This window comes from Rhipicephalus sanguineus, chromosome 5 (assembly GCF_013339695.2).
Source record: "Rhipicephalus sanguineus isolate Rsan-2018 chromosome 5, BIME_Rsan_1.4, whole genome shotgun sequence".
Classification (NCBI taxonomy): Eukaryota; Metazoa; Arthropoda; class Arachnida; order Ixodida; family Ixodidae; genus Rhipicephalus; species Rhipicephalus sanguineus.
The window spans coordinates 92,100,986-92,121,578 of record NC_051180.1 but is presented as its reverse complement, the minus strand read 5'-3'; the positions used below and the strand labels follow the sequence as shown (position 1 = coordinate 92,121,578).

General features: G+C 49.0%; 1 protein-coding gene across 1 annotated transcript; it reads left to right on the top strand.

The window, feature by feature from the left end:
* Positions 1 to 1,817: 1,817 nt before the first annotated feature.
* LOC119394835 (uncharacterized) lies at positions 1,818 to 2,585 on the top strand. The gene has a single exon (XM_037662139.1). The coding sequence runs from the start codon at positions 1,818 to 1,820 to the stop codon at positions 2,583 to 2,585; it is 768 nt and encodes a 255-aa protein (XP_037518067.1).
* The last annotated feature ends 18,008 nt before the right edge of the window (positions 2,586 to 20,593 follow it).

Below are 20,593 nucleotides of genomic sequence, written 5' to 3'. Positions count from 1 at the left end.
GTGTTCTTTCGTTTTCGAAAATAAATTTAGTTGTGAGTTCAGCGCTGTGTCCTTCTCTTCTTTCTGTCCGTGTTTGACCCGTTGCCTGTCCATTATATTACGAAGATATATGTATGTTTAGTCACCTGGTTGCTTATAAACATGCGGAGGAGCCTAACAATGCTACCTATTAGGTTGCCTACCAGTGTTGTTTGAGCGGCTCTCTCGCCGAAGAGCTTATGCAAAGAAGAGAAATAAACATATGAGGATTTTTGTTTTCTTCCGAAAGAGACTTTAAATCCACTTTATTCAGAATTGGGAAAAAACAGTTGTTTACTACTGACAATACGTCCGAGACAACATGTATGACAACATGTTCGTGTTCAGCCAATCAACGGGAAAGTCAGATTAGAGAAGCAACTTCAGGGACTGTGATCAAGATTGCGCTCGCTTTTATATATGCTACATGCTGATAGCTCAGGCCACTGGAATTCCAGATCTGAACATTTCTAAGAGTTTTGGAGCAGGCCGCCTTCATTATGCAGAGTTGCTGACTCGAGCACTACATAGCGTTATTTTGATTAACCCCTGAAAATAAATCGTGCGCAGTTCGATAATGATTCGCTTTGTTATAACGCACCAGCGCTAGACCTTTACTGGGGGGCCAGAGAAATGTGGTGGCAATGTTGATGAAGGGGCGCGATGTCAGCGTAATCACTTCTAGATGAGGAATTAATGATCCGTGAGTAGCTCTTGCTCCGTTTCAAAGAGTCTGATGGTTACCGACCCAATAAGCCCATTGTGGTGCCACTAGCTGCTCATACTATTTAGTTCTTGTGAGGACGAAGCTTCTCTGGTGTATTCGTTAGCACAACTGTTATCATAGTCAAAATTAAAGATATCTGTTTTATAATTGTAACTGTAACTACAACTATGAACTATGAACGTCTGTAGAATTTGTGGGTCGGGCAAGCAACTTACATGTAGTGAAATGGAGTGGCTCGTTTACTCCAAAAATAGCTATTTTTCTACTGAACTGTTCTGTCCTTTGAAATCTCAAGTTGTCAAATTCGCCGGCCACGGTAAGCTACAGGGTGAAGGAGAACGCGTGGAAATATTGCAACGTTAATATTCTCCCACTTTGTGATATCGTTATTCATGTGATGCGCTTGCAATCGATATTGAAGGCACTTTAGACGGTGATGCCACTATGCCACTTTGATAAATATCGACTATTTCCGGTTACAGTAGAGAGTTTACGTGCCTTTTTAACCGTAACACGCCTCATTCTACGTGTCTCATCCCAGTTTGCGTGCCTTAGATGTAATGGAAAAGGATACCCGAAAGCAATCAGATAAAAGTGTCTCTACTAGCTGCCTTACTACACCGAAAATAATCAACAAATTAACAATCCATCTGTGATTTAAAAAGATTTTATATTGTCGACAATACAGCGTCGGGTGAAAATGAATTTTAAGTGTTCTAAATGCGCGTGCATAGGGACATTACGGTGAGTTACAAAAAAAAATTATATACGAGCAATGAGAGACAACACCTTGCGAAAAGGCTCGAAACTCTTTTTTTAACACGAGAGTGTTTTATGCCGGGGTCCACCAAGACTTCACTGACGAATATCCGTCATGAATATGATGTTGGTAAAATGCACACTAACGGATCACAAAGAAAAACCAGGAGAAAAGTTCCGTCGCCGGGAATCGAACCCACGACATCTCAGTCCGTGACCATAGATGGCCGGCGCACATGCACGAGGCTCCACAAACGCGCGTTATATCTCCCACACATTCTCTCTCGCACGGTGCTCTGGTTTGGCGGGGCCAATGTACCCCGCCAAACCAGAGCACCGTGCGAGAGCACAGACGCCCCCTTCTTGGAAGCACACCGCGCCCCCTTCCTGCTACTCCGCCGATCCTCCCGCGGACAGCAGCCCAGAGGAAGCCCGCCTGGCCAGTTCGCCTCTTCCCTCCTTTCCCGCAGCCGCTGATGTCACGAGGTCCCCTCAGAAAAAGGCAGCCTCCTCTCTCGGCACAGCCAAGACAGCGGCGGCCACCCTCGTCCCCATCCCAGCCACCACTGACACCATGGAATCAACTGTAGCAGACGAACAGGTGATCCCTCCTGACGCGGCGGCCAAACAGGCGATGGAGAGCGCTGGGAAAGGAAAGCAGCCCCCCTCCCAGCACGCCGTTGGAGCAGGCAGCATTCCGAGTTGCGTCATGGGCACGCTGGCTGTAAGCGACGAGGATGATGCGTTCCCCTCGCTTCCCTCCACCGGCGCCCCTCCTGGCACACCCCTCTGCGCTCCGCTTGTACCCGCACCACCACGTGGCCCACCACCACCGAAAGCGAAACCAAACGGTCCCCCACAGCCTCCGGCCACCAACACGGCTGAGCCACGCCCCTCGCCGAAGAGGGCCCGTCCCACGTCCAGCACCAAAGGCCCCGTGGAAACGGCTCTATTCCGCCCAAGGAGCAGGATCAACTTTCGAACCTCCACACAGGAGGCCATCTCTTCACTCCTTGCCGCGGGCGGTGGACGGGGTCGTGCGCGATCGCGTAAACTTTCGCCGGAACGTTGTGGCCGCTGATGTCCCCATCGGGAGCCCGCTCGAGCCCTTCCTCGCGATCACAGACATCTGTGGTATTAGTGTCCGCGCCAGGAGGGCCTCTCACAACAGCACCTGTAGCGGCATCATTTTCGGCGTCGACACAGCTCTCGGGGAGGACGATATACGCAAAAACATTGCGTCCGATGTCCCTGTAACAGCGTGTTCGCGCTCAGGGAAGAACCTCATCGTTCGCTTTGAGGGCACCAAACCGCCCGCGGAGGTCTCCCTGTACAAACAGCGCCGAACCGTCAAAGCACGACGCCCGCGACCTGTTCAGTGCGATTCCTGCGGTCGGTACGGACCAACCTCCTTGGTACGGACACGTCCAGACCACCTGCACGTTCGACCGGCGCTGTCTTCGCTGTGGGGCAGACCACGAACAGTGGGAATGCACAGCACCGGTGGCCAAATGCCTCTTTTGTGGTGGCAGGCACATTGCCACGGAACCGCGCTGCCCTCGCTGGCAAAAGGAGCGGCAGCTCGCAGAGGCTCGCGCTCAGGCCAGGAGAGATACCGCTAGCCAGGCGGCGCAGACACACGGCGCCGCGAAGAGCTCCTCCGAACAGGCCCGTGTTTTCCAGCCAACTAGGCAGGGGCTGCTGTACTCCTCCATCGCTGAAGGCAGCTCAAACAACGAGCTACCAGCATCCACTCCCGCCGACCCCTCTGCGAGCGCTCGGCGCGATTCGGCGATCGCCGTGCTCGCAGCAGCAGTCAGAACAGCGCTGGAGTTTCTCCCGCCGAACTCTCCTGCCCACTCGCTGTGCGTCGCGGCTCTCGTCACACAGCAAGCCCTAAACCAACATGGCTAGGGACCCCAGCAATCGTTCCAGGCCGCGCATTCTGCAATGGAATTGTCGCTCGCTGCGCCGCCGACACGCCGAACTTGCGGAGCACAAAGCTCTGCATGAATTCGACATTCTCGCCCTGCAGGAGACGCACGCGCGCGCCGAGGACCTGACGCTTCACAACTACATCGGCTACAGTGAACCGACGACGTGCGCGCTGAGCAACTGCTCTGATGCGCCCTGCACCGACCCCGGTCATCCCCCTGGCTCGCCCCGAACTGCCCTGTATGTGCGCGCCGCCCTCGCGCACACCTGCATTCCCTGTGAACGTTTCTGTGATGACGCAGTGGAGTGCCTCGCAGTGACAGTGCTCCACATGCGAAAGCCGCACTCCACAACAGTGCGGCTTTCACGCCCTTCGCGCCACGGCTGACGCGATTGCCGCGGTTGTTGGCACCCTGGAACAAGCGCTACACGACCGGGAGACAGCCCTGCTACTTCTGCTCGACGTGCAGTCAGCTTTTGACTGTCTCCCCCACACGACGATCATCCAGGCGGTCTATGCGCTTGGCCGCTCACTGACTGTCCGTGTGGGGAAGGCGAAGAGTACGCGCCGCCCTGTCACCACCGGAGTGCCACAAGGAAGCGTGCTGAGCCCGTTTCTTTTTAACTTGGCTCTAGCACCGCTCACCGAGTGCCTTCCCAGACAAGACGCTTTCACTGTGCACGCGGTCACCTGCGCGGACGACATCGCCCTGTATGTGCGCGGCCCCACCCGATGCCTCGCCAGGGTGCGTAAGTGCATCCAGAACGCCCTAGAGGCCGTCGCCGCGTTCCTGGACAGCATAGGACTGCGCATCTCGGCCGCCAAAACAGAGGCACTCCTCGTCCACCCGCGTGCCAGTGAACGGCGTACAACCCGCCCCATCACACTCCACAGTGTTCCGCTGCCCTGGAAAACCCACGTCCGCTATCTTGGTATCACCATAGACCATAGACTAAAGTGGAACTTGGAGGCGAGCCGTGTGAGACGTGAAGCACGCCGTGTCGAGGGTGCGGTCCGATGGATCCTCGCGCGAGGAGCCGGATGCCCGGCCTCCTTCGCGATGAACATCTACGAGGCCATGGCAATGTCCAAAGTGCATTACGCGCTTCCTCTGTGCAGCCTTCGCCCCATACAGTGGAGTGCCATCGACGCTGACCATCGCCGAGTTCTCCGCATGTGTCACGGACTCCCGCGCGGTTCGAGTGGCTGCCACGCTCGCGGAGACAGGTGCCTGGCCGGCGTCACTCACAGGCGAACTGCGCGCGCTCTACCACCTCGAGCGCCTCCAACGTGCACCGGATGGGGCCGCCATCCTGTCCCAGTTGCGGGCACTGCCCAACTCGCGTGTCGGAACACTATTCGACACGTTTGACTCTATCGTCGTGGACTCCGCACCCGAGATTCCCCCGTGGCCCCCCTCACCAAAGAGTGCCGCCCCCCCATCGGATTCGAGCTCCCAGGCGTGCGCTCGAAGCGCAACACACCGGCCTGTGCTATCGCGCAGGAAGCCGCAGCCAGAATGGACCAGGACCTTGATGGAAGGACACAGATTTAATTGATGCCTCCGGGCGTCGGGACCACTCTGCGGCCGCTGCCTGCGCGGCACCACAGCTGGCATTGAAGAGCCAATGCCGGCTCGCCTACCGCGCCTCCTCCACCACGGCTGAGCTCGTAAGAATACACCTTGCTGCCGACCTCATCCGTGAAACGCCGCAAGTCACACGCGCGACAATCTACACTGACTCGAGGTCTGCCCTCCGCCAGCTCGCCAAAGAGGAACGCGCCCCCCCCCCCCCACTCGCACAACGTGTGGCGTGGTCACTCCACAGTCTGCGCGAACACGGATGCGACGTGGCTCTCCAGTGGATACCGTCGCACGTTGACATCGCAGGGAACGAGGCTGCCGATGACCTGGCAAAGACAGCACACGACCCAGCTGTTCCACTGACAACGTGGGCGGACTCCGTGGACTCAGCGCGCCGAAACCTTTGGCGAGAGCTCGTGCGAAACCACCCCGACGAGCGCACGGCCGCCGGCTCTCCACCACGCATTCTATGGGAAAACGTGCTGACCAGGAATGCGGTCCCTCCTCCTCGCACTGCGGACAGGTTCCGTCTGGCCTGCTGAGCGCCGGCAGCGCCTCCGCGGTGCGCCCTCGCCCCTCTGCAGTGACTGCGGAGAGAGGGAAACCGTGGCGCGTCTCTTCCTTTCCTGCTCCGCCCTCTCCACCCACCGCGAAGCGCTCGCTCGTGCCTTCAAGCAGCTGGTACTTCCGTCTGCCACGGTAGATGACATTCTGCACCCGGTAGGATCAGCCCATCGCGTGCGCCCTGCCCTGCGCGCGGTCCTCAACTACATCGAAGCCGCGCAACTGGCCGACCGTCTTCTCTGAACCACGCCGACCAAGCCCCCAACAAACGGAACTTCCGTGTTTTTTTTTCCCCAGTCATGTGCTTATCGCGTGTTCCCTTTTTTTTATTCTTTTTCCCCCTCTCCCCCAGTGATGTGTTTAACTCCCCCAGGCCTCCTCCTCCACTCTAACTCAAACTTCTCCTATACTTTTCTCCCCTTTCCCCCCAGGTGTCGCGGTTGTGGTGTCCTCGCCTGAGAGACAGTTCTGCGTCACTTACCCCCACTATTCACCTAATTTTCCCAAATAAAGAATCTCTTTCCCTGTACCTAGCTAGGGACCTAAGGCGGGGCGGGCGGTGCTGCCGTCTGGGGGCGGGGAAGTGATTTGCTTCATGGCACTTAACGATCGCCGAAAGGAAGCGATTCGATGACTACGCAGTTAGGTGATAGGAAGCGATTCAGTGACGACGCAATCCACGCCACTCAGTTAACTTCACCTGTAGTTGACTGGTACCTCCCGAACGGCACTGTTCGACTGATTTTCGCAGCGTCCAATTATTCGGTGTTCAGAAAACCACGCGTGTCTATTCTTTTCGAGATTCATGTTTAGAGATGCTGATCGAACCTGTAACATCCAGGAGAACTAAATGCGCACGGCTGGAGTTTGAGCATGGCTGTCACGCAAGCGCCACTGAATGGCATGTTTAATGCTTGCATTAAACGTACCATTCAGCGGCGCTTGCGTTTCGTTAAAGAAGTAACCCCGCGTTCCTGACCGCGGAAGTAATGACAACAGCATAACGTGTCTGGAAACCATCGTCACGTTAAACATGCGGTCCCGTGCAGCAACGATGTCTCTAGTCGCTAGCGGCCTATTACCACGGCGAATCCGTCAGGCAGGCTCGGTACGTACTACCTTGGTGTGCCGTTCAGTTCACACGTCAATTCTAGTTCATGCAATTTTCTGTAGCACGCACATGGTTTCGCAAAGCATTGTTGATGCACGGTAACGGAGCCGAATGATAACATTTCACACTGCGGCAAAAAATTAGGTGGCGAGCATTTAGCACTTTCCATGATTTGGACAAGTATTTTGGTTTCATATTCATTTCAGTGCAGTTCACTAGCTCATCCGGTGAAAGCAGCACGAGGCGTGCGGACCGTATGCCCACTCTGTCCCTATACTAGCAGACCGGTTGTCCCTCCCCCGAGCGCTGCTTGAATCGCACAGCGCGCCACCTATGCTTCGTGGGCATTGCGAATACGCCTAGACGTAGTTAGTTCATTGCATTTCGCATCGTGTTAGCGTGTGAAGATTCGTTGTCGGTGTAGTGCAGCTTACACATGCACCAACGGTGTTTCTCTGCCGCCTATTGCTTCGAGTGCGATAGTACTAACTAATAAACCTGCTGCAATAAGCGCCGCAGAAAGACAACAATGTCGACGCATGAAAGCCGCGCGTTCAGTGCTTTGCTAAAGCAAGAGACTGACGCCAGCACAAAGTGCAACGTCTTCGCGAGTTCACGGCTCAAGTTACGAACCTCTCGCTCCCGTTTTCCTGAAGCGCTGTGCGGTATTGTATGCATGAGCACATGCGTAGGTTACTCTATTACAGGGGAGCGCAAACACTGCCGTTTCTCTCCTCAATTTATGACGCTTTGAAGGAGTGCATATCGAGTACCAGCATTTATTATGTCCTTGTTGATGCCATCTTTGCTTGGGATTCACCATATGGTGTGTCCAGATGTATGTTAACAGCTTCGGCTACCACAAGGGTTAAATCATGATCATGGGCGTTAGTCGTCGCGATGGAGATGTGCCACAAGACGTTAACGTGGGTGCAACCACGTCAAACGATGCTATAGCTGCTGAAAACAAATAGCCAATTTACACGCTGTCATATATCAATGCAGAGTAAACAATTACTATCGTGAAGACGCGTTTCACTTTCCTGTTATACCGATTCCTACGACGGAGGGATCACCAATGTCATTTTCTTTTTTTTTTTCATGTTGTGACGAGCTTTCTGCACTTACTTCCATCCACACGTATCTCTCTAACTCTTTCCGTTGAGGCCCTTCAACTTTGCTCAGCAAGTTTTCATTTTCCTTGCTACCTCGTTAACCTCGTTACCCGAAGAGAATAAACCTGAAGAGTTCAACCGGCCGGCACCTCAGAAAAAGCAGTGCCGGAAACATCAAAAGAAGCAGTCGTCTGTGTAGGGAGTTTAAATCATCTGTGTAGGAGTCATCTTTGTAGGAAGGAATAAATACACTTATTTATTTTTCGGCACGTATCGCCGTATCGCCGTGTAACATATTTGCCAAATTTCTAAGCGTTCAATTCAGTATGCGAACGTCCTTTAACAATTATATAATTGAAACAATCAAAATTGGCCAGGAAAAAAACGTCACGAGATATTTTTAAGCAAATATCGTTATCCCTGTGTCAAAACCGACCTTGGACATCGTTGCACTTTGTTTTGGGCGGGGATGATGTGGAGCTTGCAATGTGGGTAGCCTAAGGAAAGAAGTGGCTGTGGGCTATACTTAGGTGCAATATTGATATTGCAATTCATGTGAAGCGTTCACTGAAATAGAAGGCTATATAATTTTTAATTCAACTAATTCGGACAGAACAGCGAAAGAAATGGCACAGTGAACAGACAGCGGAAGCCCACCTAAGAACCCTTGTAAAATACTTGATAATCGGCCTTAAGCCAGTTTTGTAGTCAGAACCCCTTTGATACATAAGGGGTTGCGGTGTGTTGGACATGGTTACCTTTACGTCCTTGAGGTGAATGATCAAGACTGTAGCGGAGTATTTAAAAGAAGATTTCTAGGTACTTTGGATCTCTGAAGTAAATTTAGGAAAAAAATTAGAGCAATAGGCACGTCGATTCCCGGAAATTTTCCATTTTCCTGCATGGCCTCGATGAAAACATTTGGCTTATAGACATATAAATATTTGCACTTTCAAGGACAACAACAGAAGCTTCAATTCAAGGAGCATTCAGAATAAAATCAAGCCTAGATGTCTCAACCTCAAAAAATTTCGTAGTGAAGTGGATAACTTTCGTGGAGATAAATCTGCTCTAAAGAACGCTCTCTTCTAGTTTGTGTGAAAGGTTTCGACATTGAATATTGCACTAACTATCAAGGACACGCGCAAGCTCTTTTAGTTTAATAATAACGTTGCAGAAAGGGCAGCGCTAACGCATTTATCATGGACGTAACAGCCTCTGATAAATGGTTCACTGCTTGCATGAGATAGGCCGTGTGTTCACATATCATATCTTTCTATCTTCGTAACACTGGCTACCCATGCGACCACCACTACTTGAAAGACACATATTTTGTTGCGCACACTTCGTGAAGTTCAAGTCAGGCTTTTTTTTCCACGTCTCAGCGCCCAAATAATAGATGAAGGTTGGTATGTAAAGCACTAAAGCCTGCTTTTAAAATGTTTGCGTAAGGCCGATGCCACAAAATTTTGATTAATTTATACGGCTACTATAGGGAGCAGTATTGCGAAGCGAAGTACTTTTGGGTTCTTGACCATCTCACACAGATCCGTATATTGTTAGCCGGTATGCAAACGCATTGTCAGTGTTGTGATAGATGACAAAATTGCGTTGAGGTCGAGAGTCAAACGGCACGCTTTATCATCTCTTGGAGGGAATGAACTCATGCAAATAAACAGGGATCCTAGTGGCGCCTTATTTGAAAGTTCGAACTTTTAGCTTTAGAAAAATCAGATTTTGAAATCTAAAAATTCAGTTGCAGCCAGACAGGCGTAAGAAAGCGGGTTTACAAGTTATGATATGATCAACGAAACAATACGGCAAGTGTGTTCAAAAACAATGATATTGCTTCCACTTCAGCAATGCAAAAACCTCTACTATTTGACTAGTCGTGTCCAGAATCCCACTCTGAAATTTTCGCGGAGCAATTTTTAGTTATTAACCGTAGAGAACATATACGTTAAATATATCATGTATTCGTTAGAGCTAGAAGCGCTAGTGCTTGAGCCGTTGAGTATTTACCTCTTTCCATGCGTCTGAAGCTGGCGCTGCGAAAATTTATTGCTGAATGGACTTGATATTCTCATTTTTGGATTTTCCCATGAGAACGCCATAGGAGGCAAAAAAGAGACATAACTGTAGAACAAAATTGTCTTGCAGAAGATCGTTTGCATTTTCGTCACCTTGAGCTCAATGAAGATCCGTGAGCGAGGTCCAAGAAAATTGTCTCAAACCATAGTCATATTGGGGCGAGGAAAGTTGCATGTTAAGAAAAATGGAGGACGGACAGGACAGTGTAAGCCATCACAGTATCCTCGAACATTCAATCTTGGGTAGATTATTGTGAAAAAAAAAGAAAACACAGACGTTATTGTCCCGAGAGAGAGAGCGCGTGTGAAATAAAACGTGCAGAAATGAATGTTGATCTGACTGCTTATCCTGCGCTGTGAGAAGGGGCAGCCACATACGTGTAAAATATAAAAGTCACAGTTCCGTCGCAAGGGCGCAGCAATAATGCGATAACAAAAAACTGAAATATCACACGAAGAACCAGAAGCAGCTCGTTACTTGCAGCGCACCGCTGAAGCGTAAAGAAGGACGCCCCAAAAGAACGCACAGGCATGCACAGGGCGAGCGTGAACTAACAATCGTCACAGTTGTTGCGTCTGTATGCTTGCGCAGCGCGCTGCAAGTGTCGACAATGGAGAATCAGAGGCTCTTAAATATTTCTTCTTCCTTTAAACTGCGGAGCGTGGAGTGACTCCCTGCGTCTCCAGCCACACGGGGAGAGAAAAGCAATAGGTGAGGCACGCCCACGCCGAGCTTCGCGTGCCACCATTCTGCCAATAGGGGAAAGGCTCCTGATTTCTACGCACGCGAACGCCGCAAAAACGAAGTGGACGAGCATGTCGCCCACTCACATAATATTTCCTGTACGTCACATGGTTTAGGGTACTGTATGGACTCGGCTAGCGGAAAGCAGCGCGTTGACAAACAATGTGACATGGGGGATGGAATGCCAATGGAGCCAAGCACGCAATAGCACTCCCAATACGTCACCCTATAGGGCTTCACTGATTGCTCTAGTTAACACATTGATTTAGCCAATATATCTACTTAGCTTCGGGGGGCAACAGCAAAAAAGTGCGATACGACAAGATTTTTTAACTTTACGCCATATACTTTTAGCTAATAGCTCTCGAAATTTTGATGTCGATGCACTTGCTGATAATTGATGACAAAATATCAGTCAAACGACAGTGTGATTAACCCTTCCAAGCAGCCGTACTACAAACTTTTCTGTATCTTTCTTTAGTTGATCATCGGCTGACTGAAACGCCCTGCCCCGTCACATCTACGAAATTACCTGCTCATCAACATTTGTTGAAAATCCAGATACTAGTACCATTCATTGATATATGTGGCTAGTAAGCAGAAAAGATTTGTGATTTGTAAACCTCACCAATTATATGCAATACGTCTGAATAAGGGTCAGTAGGGAAATAAAAAAAGCCAGTTTCGCCGCAAAGGCGAAGCAATGAATCCGATAGCAAGAAATTGAAATGTCACACGAAGAGCCAGAAGCAGCTCGATACTTGCAGCGCGCCGCTTAAGTACAAAGAAGGACACCCTAAAACAACGCACAGGCATGCACAGGGCAAGCGTGAACTAAGTGTCACAGTTGTTAAGTCTATGTGCTTGAGCAACGCGCTGCAAGTGTCGACAATGGAGAGTCAGAGGCTCTTAGATATTTCTTTTAACTGCGGTGCGTGGAGTGACCTCCTGCGTCTACTGCCACACGGGGGCGTCCGATGAAAGGTGTGCCCGGTGTTCTTTGTTTTTTTTCATTCCACATCACGAGTGGGTACAGAAATGGCCACTTTGTCGTGCGCGTCTCAAAGGCAGTTTTCAAATTGACAGAAAATTAGGAATGTTGCATGATAGAAAACACGCTCACGCTCCTTCGAGATTTCCTTACCACCAGCGGTACATGGTGTATATAAATAGCTCGGAGCGCGCTGGGGAGTGAGGGGTTTGCTGGTTCGAATCCGCGGTCGGATACTTCAGAATATTTTTTTCTCGTTTATTTTTCTTTGTGACTTTTTATATATGCATACATATACACATGCGGGGCATGACGGCGACGGCAACCGCAAAAATCAGAGGAGAGTGTCCATATAATTGCTATCGCAATAAAATGGAACACAAACGGTGTAAACCGTGTACATTATAATAACAACAAACGGCTTTCCCAGTGTTTGTACATATGTCCCAGCTGCACATTGAGTAAGGGTAGACATGGGCGTGAAAAGATTCTCGTTTATTGTGACCACACTAGTTCTTTATCTTACACTCTTCTACGAGTACTCTTAACTACGAGTTTTTGTGCACATAACTCGTATAAATGCACATGACAGCAATGCTTGGGCTAGGTGATATGTCACTGATTGATCGAAAACCGCAGTGTTAGCTTAACCGCTATAATGTTGCGCTGGTAAGCTCGAGGACGCACGTTCTATTCCTGGCCGCGGCAGTCGTATTACGATGGAGGCGAAATGTTGGAGCGCCAAGTTCTTATATTTAGGTGTAGGTAAAGGACCCAAGGAGCCGTATTCTAAAACGATTGCAAAAGGCCGCAGTGTCGCTTTGCGTGTTGAATGAATATAAACTGCTTGCTCGTAACGTCATTGTTACACTAGCCATTGGTAATTCAAACGTCTCACAACACACGAGCAAGCGTACCGTACGACCGCAGAGCGACCCGATTGTGGCGTTTTCGAGTGTATACTGGCATCTACGCAGTGTCCAGGTTTGGCTGTGGCTACTTGAAATATAAGACGTGTTTAAAGTGCTTTGAACGTTTCTTGTGCAATTGCTTAAAGTGCAGCATAATATTTCAGGAATGTGACTTTGCGTGAAATGTATTTTTGTTGAGAGCTTCACACGGCGTACTCAGTTCAGCTGTGGCATGCCCCCGCAGCGACACCGTCCCAACGTCTCAACATGTTGCCGGCGCACGAAAAGCACGCGAGCAAGCGACGGTTCATACGGCTGGCACGTTCCAACCACAAAGAACACGCACTCGCAAAACAACGATGATGAATAACGCACCAAGGCAATGCTCACTGAAAGCTTCAGGGTAAAACATGCTGCCCACATCCACCAAGGATTGAATACTAGAAACTACCGTAATTGTCCCTGAAATGCTAGTTATTTCCACCAACCGACGGTGATAAGGTGTGCTAGTTTATTCCAGGCATGTCAGGAGCACCATAGAGCACCGTGACGTCGACGGAAATACCAGATGGCGCCCTCACTTTTCTGGTTTGCTCGATAGCCAATCAGCGCACACCAAAGGCGACACTTATGCGATTGTCGCTTTTTGCGACCCTTGCAGAATACGGCCCCTGGTGATCGAAATTTCCGGATTTCTCCACTACGGAGCCTCTGATAATCATGTCGTGCCTTTGGCACATAAAACCCCAACGATTATTATATCAGATTTAGGTACACACTGATACAACCCCACGTGTCTAAAATTTATTCGGAGTTAGGCACTACGGCGCTCCTCACCATCATATTATGGTCTTGACACTTAAAACCACCCATTTATGAAATGCGAATCAGTTCTTAGCGAACCTTTGCCACTTTCAGCGTTTCTAGTTACGTATCTATCTATCTATCTATCTATCTATCTATCTATCTATCTATCTATCTATCTATCTATCTATCTATCTATCTATCTATCTATCTATCTATCTATCTATCTATCTATCTATCTATCTATCTATCTATCTATCTATCTATCTATCTATCTATCTATCTATCTATCTATCCGCCTATGTCTGGGTGCTCTCATGATCGCCTCCTTAACTTGGCGTAGACTAAAATAGACGTGGGAGGGCAAGAGGATTGGACGAATATCACTGTCGGGTCATGACACGAATAACGTGAAAGTCCTGTCGCGTACATCGTCAAGCCTTTTCCTCCAGAACGAGTTTCACATACCCGTTTACCACGGGTCACGGTGTACGGGTATCCGCCACAAGTGATTAACACTTCATATCTACCCAGTAACGGCGAAAACAGACATTGGTAACTTAAATGCGCGAGCGTTAAGAAAAGCCGACATCGGCAGCGTTGACCCGACGAATGGGAAGAATGAAAATTAGGATCCCAGCAGGAATCGAACACAAGCATTCCGCGTGGCAATCAGGTATTCTACCACAGAGCTACGCCAGATCTATAAACTGGCTTGGAAAAACAGCCTGTGCAGGCGTAATGGTTGTGCAACGTCAATTGTGGTTGTGGTGGTGGCTATCTAATTTTACAAGAAAGTAATAAACACTATACATATGTACTCCCACGATACAGGCGTCATATCAGAATAACGTCTGTGGTTCCGGTGTTGGCTCCGCTTTTATAGCAGTCTTATTTAATAAACATTACATTTGCATTCCTATGATCCTGCAAGCTATATTGAAGCATTACTCGACCCCGGATGAATATATAACGAAAGTTACGTATGATATTCACATCATCGCATCGTAAAGTGCACTTAGTCCGCCAGAACTACGCAGTGTCCTCTTGATTTCTTACGAGGCTGGGCAATGGCCTCATGTTGACCGAGCATGATCACACATTGACAGCCGCTTTGACAGACTAGGCTACGTAGGCCACATACGCCCAGGTAGTCTACGAATACGACAAGCGCTATCCACTGATGTTGGCCTACGTAGCACTATCCAGACCTATCAGCCTCGATGGCCTATACCCCGCCACGGTGGTCTAGTGGCTATGGCGCTCGGCTGCTGACCCGAAGGTCGCGGGATCGAACCCCGGCCGCGGCGGCTGCATTTTCGATGGAGGCGAAAATGTTTGAGGCCCGTGTACTTAGATTTAGGTGCACGTTAAAGAACCCCAGGTGGTCGAAATTTCCAGAGCCCTCCACTACGGCGTCTCTCATAATCATATGGTGGTTTTGGGACGTTAAACCCCAGATATTATTATTATTATCGATGGCCTATACCTCACCAACGCGAAGGGTGACTTCAGGTTTCGACATGTCGCCGGCTCTATCGACAGACAATTTGTCGACGGAATGAGCGAGGCATCCACGCTTTCCAACAGCTGTACTATGCGTCATACTTCACTACTCATGGACCCCTCGTCACCACGATCACGACCAGATTCGATAACAATGCATGACCAGCTGCTGGTGCTCACTGATCACGATGATGATGACCTTGCTCAAGAACTGCCAAGAACCTCTTCCACACATGCACACGGGTTCGTGAAACGCGCGTGCGTTCTCCATCATAAGGGACAAGTATAAGCACTTCAGCTTACCGCTTCCGGTATTGGTAATACCCACGTTGCTGTTGGCAGCGTTACCGAACTGTAAACAATTGGTTATTTAACACATATGCGGCTCTTCAACATATATGCGTGCGTATCAAATTTGTACAAATCTTTCGCGCAATTTTGTAACGTTTCGCTCAGTAAAAAATTACGCCAGAGTCATGTTCCAGCCGCATGCTTCGCATAAAGTCGACTCCCACAGTACGTGGGATCTGCCGAATTTTTTTTCACTTTAACTTTTGTTCTCTAGAAAGAGAGACGAGACATGACAGGTCGAATTAATAACAGGTGGCGACATCTCCTTCAGTTTCTGCCATTAACTGGCAATGATCGACTTCATAGATTTTGGCGTTGTCTGTTCACACAATCAGACAACATCGTTCTTTAAGGAGTTACAATATTGTCTTCCGAAAGAGGCAGCTCCCGAACATATGTAGTTGCTATAATGGTTACTACAGGACAATGACTGAAACATCAGCACACTTCTTGATCCCTTTGAGACGTCATACCTGTCTGGAGCTCGCATGAAATTCAGATTGATTTTGTTCTTCTAGTGTAATCATTTCCAGATGAAAAAAGCCGGAAACACAGTCTCAGTTATACGTTACCTGTGTACTGTATAATTGTTATATTTTAAAGCGTCTGCCTAAGGATTCATTTCCTATGGAGTGCAGTTTTCCGGAGTTTGTTTTAACATTATCATACAAACTATTGTTGATAAAGAAACAACAGAAAGAGTAGAAATTGATGAGTGAGCGATTTTTCATGAGGAAGCCTATCGGCATCACCTACTAGAGCACACAACATAGGTACTTATATATCGTTATTGAACAGGTCAATTCAGGAGTGTGTTAATTTTCACGCGATGTTCTTTATGTGTTATCGTTATGTTATGTTTTTATTGCGATAGCAATTATATGGACAGTCTCGGCTGGATTTTGCCGTCGCCGTCGCCGCCGTCATGCACCGTATATGTATAAGTATGTATATATAGATATAAAAGCCCCAAAGAAAAGTAATTCAGAAAAATCCTTCCGAAGCGCGGAATCGAACCAGGGACCTCTTCCTCCGCAGCGAGTGGCGCTAGCCACTACGCCACGAAGCGCAGATCCTCCACGTAGGTAACGGCGAGCGTTATATACACACCCTTTAGCGCTGGACGGACTCAGAGACGGCTGCCCTTATAAGCGTTTCTTCATTACCAGCGAGATGGCGTTAGGAGCGCGACAGGCGCATTTAAAAGTTGTCGGCGAGATCGCTCGCTTCTTCTTATACTTGCGCAGGGAGAACCTTGCCCTTCCGCTGTCTACTCGCGCGGTTTTCTTGTGCTGAGGGGAAGAGGGATGTTTCACGCTTTCACCGTGATGTCCGCGCTCATGTTACGGAGCGTACGCAAGTTTGAGCGTACGAAAGCCACTCGAGCTCAAGGGACGCCGCTAAACGAACAAACAGAAGATGAGCGCGAACTATCAAGTGTCACAGCTCGACACTTGAAGCACGCTAGTTTCCTTCGCTGCTTCGGCCGCCTTTGCAACAGGAGCGCTCTTCAAACTGAGAGTATCCTTTGGCGAGCCTCACTTCATATAGCATTAGTTTCTTGCTATCGCATTCATTGCTTCGGCCTTGCGGCGATACTGTAACTTTTTAAACATAACTATAAGCTTTGTATTAAAGACAACATGCATAAGCGTTATAATGCCGCGTAGTCAGCTTTTCTAAGAAAGGCACCATGAATCATTTTCAAGATGCGATAAACCTGCTGGCTATACGAGAAACTATCACATATCCCGCAGAACCTACGGCTCCTAAACATACGTGTGTTTAATAAAGCTTTATCTATAGGTTCTTAGCTCTATGCGTGACGACACTTCAAAGGAGCGTTACAAACCTAGTCTCAAGGCCTTTCTTGATTCATCTTCGTAAACGTCACGAGGTCCGTCACGACAGCGCTTGTACATTGCGTGCTCTGAGGATTGATGCTTCCGCTGTCTTTGCTGCTGCCTTCAAGAAAACGCTGACAGCCTGCGTAAAGTCCAATCTGCATCGCCTTTGGCAGAAGGAAGATCTGCTGAGCTCAATAGGTTGAAGTGCTGGTAATGGGCATTCGCCTCCACTGTCGCCAATTTTCTCGACGTTCTGTGGAAGCAGTTATACGTAGTCGGGTGCGACTGCGTCTCCAGATTTGGTCTATACTATTTTTTTTTACTTTTTTCTAGACCCCTTGCTCGGCTTTGCGTCCCCTACCCGACTGTCTACGCAACAAGAAAATGAAACGCGAAAAAAAGGGGAGAAAAATGATGCGCGAAAAACTGCTCCAGAGAGGAAACGGCTCTTTTTTTTTTTGGCCCGTTCACATCTCGCTTCAGTACACTTCGGGTAGGTGCTGGTGTGATGGATGAAGTTCTGATCCACATTTCTTGAAGCAGATTTGCTCCGGACGTCCCGATGCCAAAGACGGCATGTTTTTCGGTGTGCTTGATACATTTGTACATTGGAGTGCGAAACAATGGCGTTATCGAAAAGCCTGCTCAACTGCTGTGTTCATTTTTCATTATGGCTTGAATCCGCGGATCTCAAATATGTGACAAATAATCAATGACTGGATATATTATGCCGTAAAAATGCGAGTGATGTAAAAGAGCGCGTAAAGCTTCAGAGCCAACGTTCGTTCCTCCACTCACTGCAGTGTTAGCAGTTGGGGGCCTAAAGCACTGTTTTTTGAGCTTCTGTAAAGTAGAGCAAAAAGAAGGCGTATTCTACGGTTTCCAGGACGGTTCCTATTGCGCTGTACTGAGAATGGCATGCTGGTGTGTCTGCTCCTGTAAAATTCACATAGGCTATTTTTCCCGATGTATTTTGACAACTTGAAATCATTAAATTCACACTAAGCAATTTGCTTGGTTTCCGACTGTGCGTCAAAAACTCCTCGACGCAGAAGCTCAGTGAATGTGGTGGGCCAGTCAAGGGAAGAGGACGCATGTAACTTTCTTTTAGGGGCGAAGCACCTTAGGGTCTAGGCCTGCTCGGTGTGTGGTATTGTCTGTGCTAACGGCATAACACAGTGTAAAATCCCGTAAGAAAGGTTTAACAATAGACTAATATCAATCATAAGTGTGACAAAGCAAAATAAAACACCTAGAAGCACAAATCCTTTATATTAGTTGGCGATTTCAACGTAGACATTATGGACCTGAGGACCTAGCTTTGTCGTCACCGCTCACTGTCTGCTGTCAGGGAGGTTAGAAAACCGTTGCAATAGTCGAAACATGTGTATATGGGAATCAAAGAAATGTTTACAATAGACAATCAACAATCGTAATTGCGACGAACCAACGTAATACACCTACAAGCACAAACCCTTTATACAAGTAGCCGAGTTCAACGTACACGTTATGGACCTGAGGACCGAGCTCTGTCATCGACTCTTTATGTCACTTTATGTCACTCACTTTACATTAAATGGGGCAACGCTAGGGTAACATATGTCAGACACAAAAAAGGTTGAACAGTACACTAATATCAATAATAATTGTGACAGAACGATATAAAACACATACAAGCACAAACAATTTATGCTAGTCGGCGACTATAACGTAGACATTATGGACCTTAGGACCTGTACTCGCGGACAACTTTTCTTGGCAATGAAGGGAAAGCTACGGGGGCGGAGCGTCTGCACATGTACTGCTACGCGAAGTGGACCGGTTTGGCGCGCGTCTCGTAACGCCGTGGAAAGTATGGCTAGCGTTGCATTTCGACGCAGACGCTGCTAGCGTCTAAGGTGCGGGCGTGGGTGCGGGTAAAAAGGTGCGACTTCTTCACGCACGCAAAAATGCAAAGTGACAACGTATAAAGTAAAAGAAACACAAATATCTAGCTTGTGTGCGCTGCGTTTCGTCTCAAAAAGCTACATGTAGAAAATGAAGGAATAGACACTTTTAGTTGGGCGTACGTAACGAGCCTACGTACGCAGCACGGCCACGGGAGAGAAGTGCGCATGCGCAGTACGTAACGTATCTATTCCAGGGATGCGCGCGTACGCCCGTAGCAAGACGCTGCGTACGTAACGCAACGCTTACTACGTTGCGTTCTCGCGAGATCTCGAACAAACCAGAAACGAGAGCCCATGGCGGCTGCAGTGGCGTTCGACGCAGACAGCAATAGTGAACCCGATGCAAGTCGTGTGTACTCCACATTGAAAGGCCATGTTTCCATGCCAGACAAGGTACAATCAAGCGGCACGTTCCGGCGTCCTGACCAGTGGGAAGACATAGCCTGGCGTCTCCCAGAAATCCTCAAGCAACCGTCTTCGACAGGTTGTGTGCGCGAACGCGCTATCTATTTCTATCAGGCATCTAGGCGAATGACGCCGTAAAAAAAAAAAGAACGTGAGCTTGGCTCTTACTTTTATTCATGCCGCAACATAACGCACATTGAGCGTTGTGCGAGCTTTGATTCCTTGAAAGTACTGCTAGTAGATCGGAAAGTCAAGAATGCCTGCAATACGACCAGTTGCTGTAAGGTATACGCTAAGCCTCATACACAGCCGCGCTAGATAGAACGCTGTGTTCGATCCAGTGCGGCCGTAGTCCATCAAACGCCATTCTTCCATAGTGTACCCAGCTTCAAAGCTGTGTGCACATAGTAATGTTCAACGTTTACGGCAAAGGTCAACGCGCGCAACCAATGCAGCCAGGGACGACGCCAAAAATGCACACAGCGAACGCCGCCGCCTCACATGTAATGCCAGTGGCCATTACCCAGGCCATCGGGAGGTCCTGCGTGCAGATCACAGAGGCCACGTTACTCCTGGGACCTAGCATTCTTCTGACGTCGGTGGCGCTGATAAGCATGCGAAAACACTCACATCTCGCGTACGACTAATCTATATGAGTGAAACGCATCAGGGTACGTTAAACTAAAACTGTTGTAGCACGCTTCGCTTGCAGCGTACGCAACGTATTGTGCGCAGCGTACGCAACTTCTGCGTACGCCCAACTAAAAGTGTCTAATGTTTTATATATCTCACGCAGAAAATACGGACACAATTGTGGGACTTCATTCATTAGCGGCAGGTTACGTGCAGTGTGGCTCTGTTGCCTTCGCTTCATTGCCAAGGAAAGTTGTCCACGACTACGCCCACTCGTCATCATTCACTTCGTGGAGGTGTGGTCGATACCACAAATTATTTACAGCGAAAGCTGTTATGAGATCATTCCACCGGCCGTTTTTGGTGCCGTAGTTGTCCGCCGCCGCCGCCGCCGCCGCCGCTGCCGCCGCCGCCGCCGGCCGCCGGTGTCCGTAACCAGTATCGCTCGAAATAAGAAAAAAAAACTAAATAAGAAAAAAATTCCAGGATGGAACGAGGTTCGAACCTGGGCCCTCTGCGTGGGAGCCCAGTATTCAACCTCTGAGC